The 16961-nt window shown below is 38.0% G+C and overlaps 1 protein-coding gene across 7 annotated transcripts in view; it reads left to right on the forward strand.

The window, feature by feature from the left end:
* The window catches only part of EPHA6 (EPH receptor A6), a 444142-nt gene that overhangs the window by 359838 nt on the left and 67343 nt on the right, over positions 1-16961 (forward strand). For 5 of the 7 annotated variants that reach the window (XM_027698390.1, XM_027698395.1, XM_027698392.1 and 2 more), the window contains one exon: positions 7858-7980. The exons of the other annotated variants lie outside the window; for them this stretch is intronic. In XM_027698390.1, the coding sequence (XP_027554191.1) occupies positions 7858-7980 (123 nt within the window). The remainder of the gene's footprint in view (positions 1-7857; positions 7981-16961) is intronic. 7 annotated transcript variants of the gene reach the window in all.

A 16961-nucleotide genomic window follows, 5' to 3' on the forward strand; every position in this document is an offset into this window, starting at 1 on the left:
GTCATGAAAATAGATACCTGAAAATTTAAAGGCCCCTGGAACTTCTTAACCATCCTATTTGTAAGATCCCATCAATGTTTCACGTAGGAGGTTTCTGTCTTAAAGGATGAAGAATTCCATGTGATAGGAATACTTAGACTTTACTCTGGATTTTTCCTTCCAAAATCACAAAAAACAAGTGATCAAAAGATGACTGAAATGGAATTCATAATGTTAATTATTAATGGATTAATAATTCCCTAAAATCATTATGAATACAAAATGAATCACAAAGATTTTGGCTGATATTGCAGGCTTTGTTTTTCATGTATTCTAAAAGTAAAAAGTGTAATTTTAAAGTATTTTGTTCTCAGCTAATTTGATAATACATGCATGATAATGAAATCCAAATGAACAGCATACAATGCTTGTAACAGTGTTCTGGGTATCATACAAAACTATAAATACATGAAGATTTCAGAGTTCTTGTTTAGCATTGTGCTAAAGCTATTTTCAGTCTAGCACTGACTGGAAAACACTTATTTAGTAGACAGCTTAAGCATACCATGGTTGTTTTATCCCATAGAAACACAGTATTTCCAATTACTATTCCATTAGGACTACGAAGATGATTCAACACAGCAGTTGTTATTGCTGTTAAAAGCCTTAATCATATTAATGTTGTCACACCAGTCTTCTCAGCAAACCAGGGCTTCAGTGTGCACTGACATTTAACACATCCCAAAATAAATGGCTATAGTGTTTGGAGAACTCTTTTCAAGCAATTCCCTCATTTTTTTCCCCCCAAATCGCCTGTTTGTATAGAAGCAGCGAGGGAAATTAAATTAGATGTTAATATTCTCCCCAGATATTCTGGAACTTATATCAGTTCCTCCTTAGGAATTGCAAGCTTCTCTCAGCATTTGCTTTTTTGTCCCAGAGAAGTCGTAAGTAAAGCCAAAACTTTTTATAATTGGGGGTTTCTAAAATGGTCTCGTTCTATGTAAATACTCCTAACTCTGGATTTATTACCATCTGCCAGTCAAGGAATGAGAGAACTCCTCCACTTCAGGTTTGTAGGAAAGCACTGTCTTTCACAAGGATCTCAAGGTTAAACTCACCAGGATTGGAGACCTTGCCCTGCATATCTTTGCCCTGTTTATCTTCTCCATGTTCCCAGATAGGCCCCATAAATTTAAATCTGGAGCAGAGATTGGGGGACCTGACACAGAAAAGCAGGCCTTTCAAAATGTTTTCACCAAGAACTAGGTTATAATGGTCTACTCCTCCGAAATGAGGCCAAAATACGTGACTTATTTATTATTTCTAAACCAATGCAATTCAGGAAATTCAGAGTTAAAATCAAGCTGAAGAGTAAACCCAAAAAGCGTGAAAATAAATAATCCAGACACCTAAATTACTTACTGTGGTGTCATGCAAAGGCAGTCAAACACCTGTGAGTTCTCAAAAGTTCTTTGAGGAATGACAGAACTATTTGTGACTGCACAGGTATGATGTCATTTACTCTGATGGAATCTGGGGAAACCAAACTAGACCACCCTTTGAAAATTCCCTGCTGAACATGAGAGTATAAATTTCCTTCTGCACAGCATGATGCATTACATCCAGGTTTGGTTTTACCAGCTTAAGAACCCCAGGGCAAAATGGAGCCTTCGAAAGTGTTCATTGTGCTGTTTGCAAGGTAATGTGGATATTTTCACATGATTCAGTTGGACTGGAGGGACTCCAGAGGTCCTTTCTAACAACAATCGTTCTGTGTTCTGGGATTGCAATATGGGTAAATGCAGTCATTTTTGTTAATTCTTATTATGCTCTAATATTTTATGATGCATATAGCAAAAATTGTTTAGTGATCTTCAAAATCAGATTTTCCTAAAACATGTAAGTTACGTGGGTAAAAATTTAGGCACACTGCTCTGTCACCTTTGCTTGCATGTGTCAAAAAGCTCAAAAATAAAATAAAAACATATTCTAAATCTGCAGATTAGTTCATTCAAAATGGTTAAAATTAACTGTATAGATCCATGTTTTCTGAATGTACTGAAAACATGATTCAACAAAGTCATAATTTTTAGCCCTTCTTCTGATCTTCTTTTTTTTTCCATTTCAAGACAAGCCTTTTGAATGCTTTAGAAATTGTATTCTGACTTCATAATCTCAAGGTTTTATAAAGCCATTCCTTACAAAAACCTTCCATATGTTTCCCCTCCTTATAAAAACCCTCCATATGTTCCCCCATAAAAGATTATGAACTAATGTGCAATTCCTGGTGGTCTAGGAAGGATGAATCAATAAAATCATGTGAGAGGGAAGTTGGACTGGTTTTCAGCAGTTTCCATAATGGATATATTAGAAATAATTTTAGAAAAAAATGTTCTAACCCTTCTTCTGGCTTCCCTGAGGAAACACTAGCAACAAAAAACCCCAGGCTTTATTTTAGAATGGAAGGTGCCTGTAACAGAAGTCAACCTTCTCCCAGACATTAAGTGATAAAATTGGATAATTCTTCTATGCAGAAACAGGAAAACTCTTTCTGCATTCTGTCCTCCAATATTTCATTACTAAACGTTCAGTCCCACCTGCATGAGAATGCAATGTAGGAGTCAAAACAGCCAGTTGCTTCCTGCCAAACTGAATGCAAAAGCTCATTATAGCCCATTGACTCACTTCCCCAAAGCCTTTATCTACAAAGTTCCTAAGAATTTTCTTTTAGTTGGGTTTTCCAATCCCTACATGAAAAGCACCAAGATAACTGACTACACAGAAAAAAAACCCAGTGCATTTTTTACATCAAATACACTATCTATTTTTATTCTTTTTCCCAACTCTAAACAAAATCTATGAGAAAAGAATGAAAGACTAAAGTTTTCTTTTCGTGGTACTAATAAAGAGATGGTACTAGTAAAATGAAATAACTGACAGCAATTTTGACCTCTCTAGGACTTCTCATTCCAGTTTATTAATTTAAGCAGCCGAAAGAGCTACTTTTGAATTTGAAGCTGTCAGATGCTGAAAAGTCCACAGTAGCTGAAATGGTCTGTTCCACCTGCAGAAAATGTTGAATCAGTTCCAAGTGTAACAGATAAGAAAAAACAGCAATTACAAAGAACAGGGCTGAAGGGCAGTCTACATCTTCAGGATGTTTTCTGATAACCTACTGTAGCCATGTCATTAGACATAAAGCAGAGACTCTAGAAACATTCTCCTTTCTAAAAGCAAATCTTCACAAGCTGCACTAAGATCTCATGGTACAATTTGCTATAGTGGGGGAAAAAAAAATTAGTTTGCTCCCAGGAAAGCTCAAGGACTGTGGCACAAACAGGACAAAGTGATGGCCCTGCCTGTCTGTACCTGCAAAATTTAGCAGCTTCAGATGCCATCCCAGTTAGTCCTGTGGGCCCAGAGAGTGTCATGGCATCCACTCAAGTTCTGCTGATGGTAGAGGGACAAAGAAGGCAGCAGCTGGTGAGGAGGACAGGGTGGCACGTGGGCCCCTGAGAACAGCCAGTGCTGTGCTGGCACTGTATGGGAGCAAAACTCATGGGAATTGGTGAGAAAGTTCCTCAGCAGCAAAAATAATGGGACAGTTTAAGATTTCTTTGCTTGCTCAGTCCCTGAGAGTTTTAAAGCGTGAGTTGGTTGCTTTCAAATGCTTTTACTGTAGCTCACAAGGGCCCCTCTACCCCCTGTTCAAACACTCACTCTAGTCCACTGTGTTCCCAGCAGTGTTGCACCAGGGGTGTTTGGTGCCATTTCTCCATCCATCCATCCACCCACCCACCCATCTGTCCAAAGGCAGAACTCTCCCTCCACTGTAGATCCAGGACTCTCCAGCACAGCTCTGTCCCTGGCCCAAGGCTGTGGGATGTGCCTGTGGTGTGAGGGGACATGGCTGTTCCTCCTGGCTGGCCACGCTGTCACTATGCCATGCTAATAAATGGGTGTGAATTAATGGATGTGCTCTGGAGCTGAACTAAGCATATGGATTTCCTTTAGCCATCTCTACTCCTGCCCTTCTGCTCAGTGTGATAATATGCTACTAAAACCATGCCTGTTCAGGATGCCATACCGGTGATTTCCCTATCAAATTCTAACAATTTGTGGGTTGATATTCCCCTTGGAACAACAGCTGAAGGTGGAAGGCAGGCTAATTGATTCAGGACTCCCCCACTGCCTCTGAGCACAAGCACTTAGCTGTAATTATTGTGAAACAGAAGAATTTACACCGAGTCATAAATTGGTGTCACAGGACTCAGTAAATGGTGTACACTTCACAAAGTGTCAGCTATTCAGAGTATTGCCATGCATTTTTACAGTTTCAGTGCACTTTTCCAACTAATATCTGTAACTAATGCAGTTTCCCACGTTAAGGTGGCATTATGTTCATACATAATGTGTAACTATGGAGCAGGTTGGGATTTTATCCTCAATATATCCATGGCTGTACTCTGCTACATTGGACCAGGGAAGTGATTCTTCCCCTGGACTCAGCACTGGTGAGGCCACCCCTGGAGTGCTGTGTCCAGCTCTGGGCCCCTCAGTTCAGGAAGGACATGGAGAGGCTGGAGCAGGTCCAGAGAAGGGCAACGAGGCTGGGGAAAGGTCTGGAGCACAAGTCCTATGAGAAGAGGCTGAGGGAGCTGGGGTTGTTCAGCCTGGAGAAGAGGAGGCTCAGGGGAAACCTTATCACTCTCTACAACTCCCTGATAGGAGGGGGGAGCCAGGTGGAGGTTGGTCTCTTCTCCCAGGAACCAGCAGTAGGAAAAGAGGGTCTTAAGCTCTGCCAGGGGAGGTTTAGGTAGGATATAAGGAAACAATTTTTTACAGAGAGAGTGATCAGGCATTGGAATGGGCTGCCCAGGGAGGTAGTGGAGTCATCATCCCTGGAGGTTTTTAAGATGAGACTGGATGTGGCATCAGTGCCACGGTCTGGGAACCATGGTGGGGTTGGATCAAGAGTTGGACTCGATGATCTCATAGGTCTTTTCCAACCCGGTTGTTTCTATGGTTCTATGAAGTAACAACTGTATTTCAGGGCACTGAGGAATCATGGCTTAATATTCATGTCTCCTTTTCTCACTTTAGAAGCAGTAAGACCTCACCCTAAAAGGTCTTCCCATTAGTGTAAGAGCACCCACTGCAAAAATGAGTGTCAGTTTTTACACAAAACGACAGAACAGGTGTAAAGCACTAATCTGTGTGTGATGTGCACTGACAGAATGGCATTTCTCAAGAAAGATGGTTAACTAGGTGACCTCCAGTAGTCCCTTCCACCCTTAACCATTCTGTAATTCTTTCAAAAATTTCATGAATGTTTATGCAAACAAGTAAAAATTTGAGTAAGCTTTTAAACTACCATAAATGCCCAAATCTCTTATCAAACCTCTGCCTTTCTGGTGGTGATTGATGTGGCTTAACAAGAATTAATTTTCTTCACCTGCAGTGGTAATCAACTTCCACATACAAAGTCAGGTAATCGAGTGTCAAACCCTACCCACATTTTTCAGGTGATAAAAGCAAAAGCATCCATCTGTCCATTCTGGGGCATATGATGTATTTTAATTTAGGATCATGCATGATTTAAGATGAATGAACTTTCAACCTCTCATTTTTCTGTGTTTTTTTGTTGGTGGATACTGGTCAGGGCTGAATGTTATCAACCTTGTCCTTTTCCCAAGCTATTTGTGGACTTCTGGAAGAGACCAAATGAGGTCTTGTTCTTCTAACTCTGTGTTCTACTTAATCAGAGATATTTCTGAGGTGACAAGAGGCTGTTTGGGTGGGATTCAGTTGCCTAAAATGACCCTAAGTGCCTACTCTTAGATACCCAACTGCTGCTTTGCCTCTCACTGCCACTTTCAAAGAGTGTAAATCATGTAAAGTCACATTAACTAAGAATATTTCAGATTTTCTAGAGAATCTCAGATAGTACAAAGCATTTACACCTAAGCAACTGAATCCTAACTTAAAAGTGTGAAAAACATTATTTATATGTATTCCTTTAGCTATTGGCTGATTATAAAACCTCAATAATTTTAGCCCTCTAGCTCTAGTCTTAACAGATTTAATTGCTTTAAAATTTGTTGTTCCTAGGTTTTATTTCTGAATATTTACAATAAGTGAAATAAACTTGGGGTTGTCTTCATTACTTCCTATAACAAAGTTACTTATTGTAAGACTGATAGGAAGCTTGAGTTACTTGCAATTTAACAGCATTTAAATAAGGGAAAATGTCAATTCTGAAGCTCAAGCTCTTTGTGTTTTCTGAAGGTCTGTACATATGGCATGTGACTCACAGTGGCTGTACTTTATGGTTGGTATAATTTATATTTTGAAACAGTGAAGTCTTCGTATGTTCATTATTTAGACTTTATGTTTTAAGATGCTGTTTAGTGCTGAACATCTTGGAGTTAATGGAATAATTTTCCATTTTAAAATTGGATTTCTGTGTGTTGCATTCTGTACTGTCTATCCATGATCACTTCTGCAAATATTTTAAAATTAAAGTAATAGAATTTGGAAACACTTTTACAAGAATGCCAAAGACTTTTCTGGAGTGGCCAGAGGGAAAACTTTTATGCCTTATCTTTAGCCACCAGATATAGAAGTACTTCATCTAGAACACTAATTAAATGAATTCTTTTTCCACAGACTGCAGCAAGTCTAATTAACAAATTTAAAGGAAAAGTGTACTGAGGAGAAACAATAGAACTCTAGCTTGAAAATAAAAGTAAAAAATTCAAAGCTCTCTTGGGCTACTTTAAGTTCAGCAAATACATGTGTTTTTTGAGGGTAAATTTTCCTCACTCTTACTAGTTAAAAGAAAATCCCAATGGTTGAGGGCCACTTATTTTTCTCATTGTGTATAAAGATCAAGGTGCTTTCAGTCTCTTAGAAGAGCAACTCTGAAATACCCACAAGATGATGAGATCAAACTTACCATTGCCTAAATTTTTGGATGGGTGCTTACAAAACCCACTTGCAAAAATACAGAGATTATTCTGACTGTCAATTTAAATTTATTGCCAAGTGGGAAAGTCTTGACTCTCTGCTTTTAACTAAGATGTAGAGCTCTCATTTCAGATCCACCCTCGATGCTCATTCACTGACGTGAACCAGTTGAAATGATGTCTCCAGATCACTGTATTTATGCTGAAAGCTGGAACAGTGGATCAAATGCTAAAGACTCTTTGTGCTTTTAGGCAATGAGAAAAATACATGGTTAATTATACTGAAAGCATAAAATGTGTTAATCTTCCAGTGAGAGCAAAGCAGAAAGGGGCCATGTCTGTACTGGTTTTTGCCTGTGTCAATATATTGAAGGTGTTGGGAGATGTGACAGAAACTCTGACTGATGTAGCTGCCCAGACACAAGGCAGCTGCAAATTCTGTTTTCCCTTTTCCCCTTGTTTGACACGACTTTTGTCAAGTGGTGGCTTTAGAATACCAGTATAACTAACACAACAGCTTTACTGGTGCAACTTCACCTCTACCGGTCTGTCTTTGATTTGTGCACACAACTGTCAAATGCCTCCATGGTAGAGTCATTTGGAATGCATTATGAATATCCCATAGGTGTAATTTGCTGTTGAAATACCAAATTTTTCTGCTCCTCACAGAAGTGCTGGAATTCTCCATTTTCACAGTATGCAGAAAATCTTATTCTGGTTAAAGCCATGTATTGTATGACTTGGTTAAAAAGCAAACAAAGACTTTGAACTGCTTTTTATGAAATCTGTTCCAGTGAAACCACTGTTAACTGCAGAGTTTTGATTGTTCTTTCTTTAAACAGTCAACTTCTTTTGTCAGCCAAAGAACAAGTCATTTAATTAATGATCATTTTTATCTCTTTGAAAGGATCCTTTCCGACCATTGGGGTGAAGTCTCTTTCGAGATTCCTGAGGGCGGGATTTTTAAATAGCATCCTGGCCTCACATCCAGTGTCAGGGGGTGGATCTTTACCCCCCAGCATTTCCTCTGGTAGGTATTCCAGCCTATTCCCCCACATCAATTTTTTTCTTTCACCTTCTGCCCCATCTCTCCACACATCTTAGGGAAATAAAATTTGCTATTGGTCAAACAGGGAGATTAAATGTCCCTTCCAATAAAAAGCCAGACCAAAAGCAAATGGAAAAAATTATTACTTTTGGGGAACTAGCCATTTTCCTGAATCAATGTGAAGGAGAAATTGTGAGGGAAACTAATCTGTAGTGAAGTGGCCAACCTAAGTATTGGAAGAGCAGGCCTGGTACCCTCTAATCATACATTTCATGAAGCATGTCCATATGCACCAAAGAAAGATAACTTTAAAAATACCACTGTAAAATCTCAGCATTTATGTGACTCTGTGACTCTTGCCTAAAAATTTACATTCCCTTGCTAAAACACAGAAGCAAAACAAATTTAGAAAGGGATAACTCAATTGTGTGTTAATACAGCTTTTGAATCCTCTGTAGGCTTTTGTAGTTGCAACTTCTATCTCCAACCACCTCATGATGGCACGAGGGAGCTCAGATGGTTGGCATAAGGTTAAGTGTAGGCCAGGAATGATAACCCCATTCCAGGTAAACAGGCTGCTGTCAGATACTGGCCTGAAACAGGATAGAAGGGCAGATTAGAGGCATCCATCCCACAAAAGGATGTATTATCCATTCTCTTCTGGAACCATTAAAGACCATCTTCCATCAAAAGTAATAAATGAAGCATAAATACATGTATCTTAATTATAATTATAACTGGATCAGAGTTCAGTTCTGTTCTTTTCCAAACTATATATTTCTATGTAAAATGAATCTGTACATGGGCTAAATGTCACACTTGTATCTTTTCAGGACACCTCACCTCTAATGTTACTTAAAGTTTTTCTTAAAGAAGAAAAATCTGTTATGGTAAAAGTAGGGAGAAGACTGAAAAACTGTTGTTGACTTGCTATACAAAAGAAACAATTTTATGCCCCATTTTATCTATTGCAATAATTTTAGGCCTCACTAATACAAGATGACTATTTTCTTTTTTTTTTTTTCAATTGCTATTATTTCTTTGTTTACTTTCTTTCTTTGCGTAGAAGCTTCTCAGCAGCTTTGATGTCTTTTCTAATGACTGTTTGGGCTTCTTTTGTTGACAGTTTTCAAAACTCTTTCCATATTTGTTTCTCCATGGGATATCTCTGAGTGTTTAATGGCCCTTAGCTATTTTGCAGGTATCTGTAACCATACATCAGTGTCAAAGAAGAAATACTGGATGCCCCATAAAATTCTCTGCTTTGAGCATAGTGTTGTGTAGAGCATCCCACTGATTCTATTAAATTAGAAATGGCCTAACTGCACTCATGAACTGGCTTCTCAACTATGTACCTACCTACAAGTTTATTTTATTAGGCTCTCATAACTGTTGTTTTCTGAGTGCTTGCAAAGCTTTTTATCACATTTATTGGACTTAAATCAAAACTCTAAAATGTGATTTGTTTAGTAAAACTCATTCATAATACCTTGCTGTTCAATGTCTTTTACTAATAATTTTGATTCAGTCTGATGAAACACTGAAAATGGGAAAAAATGGAAATGCTGCTACAGGATGTGTAACCTGTATCTAGCAAGCTAATGGAGATAAATGTTATTGTTTGATCATAACAACAACAAAAGAAAACAAAAAAAAATGAGCCAAGCAGCAACTCCACAGAAAGGGAGAGACTCCCATGTTCTGGAAAGTGAGGATTGTCACGTAGTTGGAAGCCAGTAAAGAACTGGAATAAATCCAATGGATGTGTTCCTGTGCATGGTGGGGGATCAGATGGCATCAAACTCTGCAGTGCAAGTCAGAAATTGTTCTTAACAAGTGTACTCTAATAATCTTACCTGTAGTGTTGCTGTTTAACTCTTCTTTTTTACTTCATCATACTTGTATCTAAATTAAGCACAATCTTAATTCTGAATTGCCTCTCTTGTATCAGAGATGACCAGAGGAGGACATTGTCATTTTGTGATAACTCTCTAAACTGCTAAAACCAGCTTTGCTTCACGTGTGGGCAAAAAACATTCACTGCATTTTTTGAAAACAAAACCAAAAACCCAAACAAACGAACGAACAAAAACCCACACCAAAACCAACCAAACAAACAAAGAAAAAAAAACCCAAACCAACTCAAGTCTGCACAAGGGGGTACTGATGTGGGATGTAAGAGAGTCAGAATTGAATCTCTAACTGCGCGTGATTCGGTGGAAAATATGTGTTCATCACTGAGTCCTTAATCACTTAAGTAAAGAGAAGGAAAGGATGTATTCTTTGTTCCTTTGTATTGAAAAACACTGTACTGAACACCTGACCTCTTCTCTGGAATGGAGACATCCAAAGCAACAGTGCTCCAAGAAGGGATTTAAGCAGTGATATCTCTGTTGTAAAAGAGATAGTTCAGGATATCTCTCTAGGCCTTAGAGAGTCAAAGGGTTTGGCTTTTAAAATAGCAGTAGGCAGGCAAAATCAGCTGCCCATCGCAGTGCTGATGCTGTCTCAGGCTGTCCCTCTCTCATTAAAAGTGAGAGGGTTGTGTTTGTGTGTCGGTTCTGGAGGGCAGCACACCTGACTGCTGCAGTGACCCCCATTATCTGAGATGAGGGGCTCATGTTGGACTGTAGGTTTCATAAGCCTAACAGGAGTACTTAACATTTAACAACTGCTGCATTAGAACCTAATTGCATCAATGTGTAAGATTTCAGTTAATTTAACTACGCGGGGGACTTAAAATGCCGGCATTATTCTGCCTATTAAGGTCGCTGGGAACAAAGATAATGAGATGCTTTTTATTTACCAAAACTTTAACTCAAGCTAAGTGGCAGATCGCCTTCCAAATACTCAGGAAACTTATTCCTTACTAAAGGCAAAATGCTTTTACATCTTTTTTTCTGCAAAATTCACCACAGAGGTTTCAATGAAACACAGAACTACACTGGAAAGCTGATATAAGTAAGTATCTGAAAAACAGCTTGGCAGGGCAATGTACCTGCTGGTTTCATTTTTTCCCTTTCTCCTTCTCATTCAGTAGTTGAGGGGAGTGTATTCCTTTTACCATTGCACTGACAGCTAATGTTCAGTTTTATGTGATTTGGTGTCTGCAGAGGTTCTCTTATGCAAAAAGAGAACTTAAAGATTAGCCAAGTTAAGGATTAATTTATGCTGCTGGGATGGGGCATTACATCTTCCTGCATAAATAGATTGCCTTGAATGGGGGTGTTTTTTAAGCCTAGACATAACTGCTAATGCAATAGTGCTTCTATTTGATAGTCACTGCTATACATCTGTTTCTCTAGAAGCAAAGCTTTCAGCAGGCCTCCAAAACACATCCTGGATTTTTACAAAAACAAGCCCATTTCCAGACAATAGCTTCCTTTTGATTTAGCTATCATTTCTGTCTCAAATTACTTAGTTTCTAGTTATTCCACCAGTTAGCAGCACAAATTCACATGACTTAGTTGATGCAGGTCTACAATGACAGATGGATAATAAGTATTTTTTTGTCGAGTGATAACCTTGAATATATTAAATAGAATTCTTAAACCACTTATCAAGTTACACTCCTCATCATAAATACACTGGCATAAGCTATGGAAGCTTAGCCTTTCCTTCATAATTGCACACACACACACTAACGTGTGTTGTGAAAACCCAAATGATGAATCACCAATGCTGCATCTATTTCCTCAAATTCCAGCTCAGCACAGTGTTCTCTGCTCCATTTTGAGGAAATTCTTAGGTTCCTACTCTTGCTGTGTACTCCTGCAGCTCTTGATTAAAGTGATGTGAAAAGGGTTTGTTGTGTAAATGCCTGCCCACGTTGCCTGGCAGAAGTTACAGACAGAAAACTTCACGGTGTGCTGCTGTCTTTGAAGAGCCAGACAGGTTGTTAAGCTTGCTGAGCTGGAAAGAAAGGAAGGGACAGCAAATACTTCTCCTACTGTTCCTTTCAAGCTAAACTCCTTTCCTGAGTTTGGTTTTTTGTTGCTTTTTTTTTTTATTATTGACAAGATCCAGAGATGAGTGTCAAGCTCATAGTAAAAAACTATGGAAAAGTTCCTGTTAAGCAAACCTCCCAGATCCCTTCACACTGTTCAGCATTCAAACTGCATTGGCAGGAAAGGGGGAAAAACCATCAAAATTATTCTTGCCATATTCATGACCATCATTGCTTGTTCTGATTTCCCCATGGTCAGCAGCTGGACCCTTGTTCCCTGTTTCATTGACAGAGCACCTCTCTGAATCTTCTGTGAAAGTATCCTGCAGTGACCTTTTTAATGAAGTGTGAGCATCAGTTGTTTCCTACCACTTAATTTGCAATGGTTAATTATCCAGGAAAAATGGAAGCAAAAACAAATTGGGCTTGATAAAACAATCCACCCCTGTGAACCTCAAAAAATATATTGCATGCAAGAAATGAGGGTGCACTTACTTTCCAGAGACTTAGAAGTGATACAGAACAGTTCACTCACTCCTGTCTTGGACTAGATAATAACAGGACTTCTCATAAAATACATTATACAGAGGATATTCCTTTTTCAGTACTTTACTGCCTGGCTATTTTTGGCTCTTTGTATAAAATAGATTGTAATGTTCACATTTATTCCAGGGAGCTCCTCAAAAAACTCAGAGATAACTGTAGAGTACTAAACCAGATGATTATGAGTTTTGTCCAAAATTAATGTTTTATTGCAATTTCCAAGTGCACCTGAGTGAGCCCATTATTCTTGATATTGTATAAACTGACATTTGAAAGAATTGTATTGACAGACCCTTATTGAATGAAATTACTCAACAAGAACCATCAAGGAGCAATTGTACATTGTGAAATTCAACTATAATTATGATACTCCAATAATGAGAAAAGAAACTTTTTTTCCCAGTTAATGCATTTTTCCCCTACTCTGAATTCCAGCACCTACACTGGTGTATTTGTCATTAAATGAAAATTGCTAATCCTTTCTCAGGGACTAACAAATTGATTCTTCTATTGCATATACATTTTCTAGGATATCTGAACCAAATGACTCTTTCAGTTTATTCTTTCCATCCTCCCTGCTATTTCACTGGCATGTCCAGCTTATAAACCCTACAGCTAATGCATAATGACATATATTTTCTGAGAATAGAAGTCCAAATGTACATGGAGTTTTCCATTAGGCAGACAGGAAGTACTTCAGAACCAAAGTAAGGATGAGCAGTAAGTAGAAACATTTTTTGTGCTGGTCAATTAGGGTTTGGCTTGAACTGTAGAACTGGAATTAAGCTCTAGTGCAGGATGTGATAAGAGGAGGTTTTTCATTTTCCACCCTTGCTAAATAGCTCATTTCATGTTCAGATGGTCATCCCAACAATTCCAAACGTTTAAGTCCTAGAAGTTCAGAAAAAATCATTTGCATATGTGGACATTTTTACATAATATATACTACTGTCACATGTTTTTAAAAATCCAGCAACAGAAAATGTGGGAATTTATTGTAGCAAGCACGTGAATCGAAGCAAGTTGCTGTTCATTACTAACAGGACCAGAAAGGTAAGAAGAGGAGAGCTGGAGGAGCAGGATGGAAACACACAGAAGTGTATTTGTAAATAAGCTACACACAGTTATTCTTTGTTTCAAAATGAAAGGAAAAAAAATATGAACTCCCTTTTTAGTCCAGCAGTAAAGCATTGGATGTAAAAACAGAATCAGAATTGGTTTAGTCTTTGTGAAGTGGGAGACAGGAGTTATGGGAGTTAAGCTATGGGAGATGAATGCTTTTGGTTTCATTCATCATGTGTCAGTGAGTTTCCATATTTTTCTTATTTCTTCAAAATATGTATGCTTGTCTAAAAACCTCCCCATCTAAAGTTTGCTACTTGACCCGTCTTCATTGTAACTCTCGACTTTTGTTGATGGTCAAAATCAGAGTTTGAAGGGAGAAGCTTGAGAATGTGTGCCTTCACGTCCTGAAGGTACAAACCCTCAAAGAGGGATGAAAAAACAACCCATGAGATCACAAAAATGTCCCAACATTAGGTCCAGTGCATAATGTTATTTGTTGGAGTCCTGACTCATGATGATTTCTTTTCTTTATTTTGGATTTAGCAACCCACACATCATTACAACCAAAGCTTCCTTTGTGGGTTTCAGAAACTTCAGGGGTGTGGATATGTGGCTTCCACTACTCCTGGAAATGAGAAATGATGCTTTTCTCATGAAGGAGGAGTGGTGGATCATCAGTTTTGTACAGCTCAGAAGGATCTCACAAGTTTAATCATCATGTAGCGTAAAGGGAAATAGGACAAGACATGTGTGCTGAAATATTAAATGGAAAAAATACTCAAAGGATATCCTGAAGTTCAAGACATGTCAGAATCTTATAAAGTTCATAGGCAGGCATAGTATAGAATAAACAAAAAACTGACACCTAAGAATAGGATTAAAGTAATACTTTAACTGTGTCGTTATGCTTATTAAAGCACAAAAGCCCTGTAATCTTATGTATGCTTTTTTAAAATTCTGCTCATTTTCAAATTTATGTTGTAGCTTATAACTTCTAAATACAACACGCTTATGATAATATGAAAATTCACAATAGAGATTAAGTAAGATTGGTTTCTTATATTCCCTAAGTATCTGTTATGTATCATGAAGTGCAGAAGCTCCCAATACACAGACTTCACATTGTTTGAATTCCTTTACATGCTCTAAGGTCAACAGGGCAAGTAATCGTTGATGCAGTTACACTCTGTGGTTTAATTTTGACCCAAAGAACATCCCTTCCTCTTTCCACAAGAGGCTGTAGATTGGTATGGACACTGAGTAACTTAAGGGTGAAATGTCATTAGATTAAGTGAAATATGCTGAAATTCAATAATAAAAAAAAGTGAGGTTAATCCAACTGGGCAAAAGCATCTTTCTTAGGCTGCACTGAAAAGAATTTATTATTTATTATGAATTTTTTTCTTATTCTCTGCTAAAGCAAAAGTGCCTGAATTTTTGGAGTTCCAAGTCAAATTTCAAGCAATATAAAGCTTATGCCAGAATCAGTGCTATTAAAAAGTTGGGTGTTTTCTTCCTCTGGAGCATAATTAATTTAAAACTGAGTGGCCAAATTTTTTTGTGGCTGGTCATAAACAAACTGCCTATTCTCGTAAAGAAACTAATCCATCTCCTCCCTCCTGCTCATCCAGTGATAAATGCTGCCTTTAGTGCTGTGATTTCTTCATTTAAAATGTGATAATATAACCAAGGATTTGAGATGGGATGGTCAAAAATGCAATGCTTGAGCGCTGGTCATTCTTCTGACTTGTGATTTTGTCATCTCTTAAAATGTCTTTCAAGTCAGTGCAGAGTGGTCTCTATAAGGTGTGGAGATGACTGGCTGGTTCCAGGGTACCAGGGTGTCATGACCAAGGTTTTGAAGCAAACATCAGCTGTTGTAACCACCTGTGGAAGTTGTTGGGCAACTGTCATAATTCAGTTTATATTTTAAGGTACATCAGTTTATCTCGAGGGCCCAGGCTGGCACAGTGCCCTCAAAGGATCAGAGGAGATTGTAGATAATGCCAAGCCCTCTTTGTGCACCCTTTTGTTTGCAGACATGGTGGTTCCCACAGCTTTTCTCTGCAGACTGAGGACTTGTGTTTTGTGATACCTCAACCAAGTCACTTCATCTTCTCTTTTCACCACACATAGCATGGAGTTTGCTGTTTATAGGTTATTTATTTATTTATACTCAGGTAGCTATTTTTCCATTTTTTTATTGAAAAATAGTGTAAGGCTCTCAAAAGAGGTGCATTAGATGCACTTGCAATAGTTAATGTGGCAGCTTTCAGAACTGGGCTGCAACACACCAGCTCTTGTTCTCCTCCATCTGTAGTGCTGAATTCTAAAAAGACACCTCACCCTGATGATTAAGGTGTTGTGTTTTTTTTTTTATTTCTGCTTATAGTATTCACAAGCGGCAGGAATAAAATGGAACTTTCTTCATCCATATTGTGTTTGTATATTTATTACTTTGCAGAAAGAGACAATACAGATAAACAACCAACAAATGGAAACTCAGAATAATCAACTTTTTTTTTCAAAGATATATGTTTGTAAACTATAAATGCAGGGGGAAAAATTGTGCCAGTTTTTTTTCTATAATATAATATATATTTCTATAACATAATTTTAGCCATTATTTCTCTCTCGTGTACCCAACCTCCGGCTAGTGACAAAAAACTCTTTCTTCTGGTTTTACCCTCTACTGCATTCCATTTGCTTCTTCATGGAAGGACAAGAATCAGAAAATAAATCATGGGAACAACACAACTGCTTTCTCCTTGCAGTTCCACTTTTTTTTTCTCAAAATCTTCCAGAATATCTTTTGCAAGCCCACTGGAGAATTTATGTGAATTAAGAGTTGCAGGAACAACATGACAGAGGCTGCTAAAAATTCTGTTGTCCAAAGCACATTCTTCTTTCGTCATGTGAGAAACCAGGAGAACCACTCGCAGTGTTGGTTTCAGCAGGAGGGGAGGGCCAGAACATTTGAGAAGGTATTTTATAAGTATACACACAGACTCTTCCTGGATTCCAAAACACACCAACAGGTGTAAATTCTTACCAGTGGGTTAAAGGGAAAAGTGCTTAATATATAATTACAGAAAACAATAAAAAATATATAATAAATAATCTATAATAAACAGTAATATATCATTAAAAAAAACAGAGAACAAGATTTTCAATGATATTGTGTTGATAGAATACATTCTCTTCTGTTGGCAGTGACAGCTATGTGGCCATACTTTACTAAAAACTAGACAGTACCTTATGTTCATTCATGTATTTTGTGTTATTTATTGATTTTGCAAAAGTATCTTCCCTTGACTGAACTAACTTTAATGATAAGTGGTGTATAGACATAGAAAAATAGAAAGAGCACTAACAGCAGAATAAGGAAGCTTTATCTATGTGATTTCCC

The sequence above is a fragment of the Neopelma chrysocephalum genome, unplaced genomic scaffold (assembly GCF_003984885.1).
Source record: "Neopelma chrysocephalum unplaced genomic scaffold, ASM398488v2 Primary Assembly neopelma1_126, whole genome shotgun sequence".
In the NCBI taxonomy this organism is placed as follows: Eukaryota; Metazoa; Chordata; class Aves; order Passeriformes; family Pipridae; genus Neopelma; species Neopelma chrysocephalum.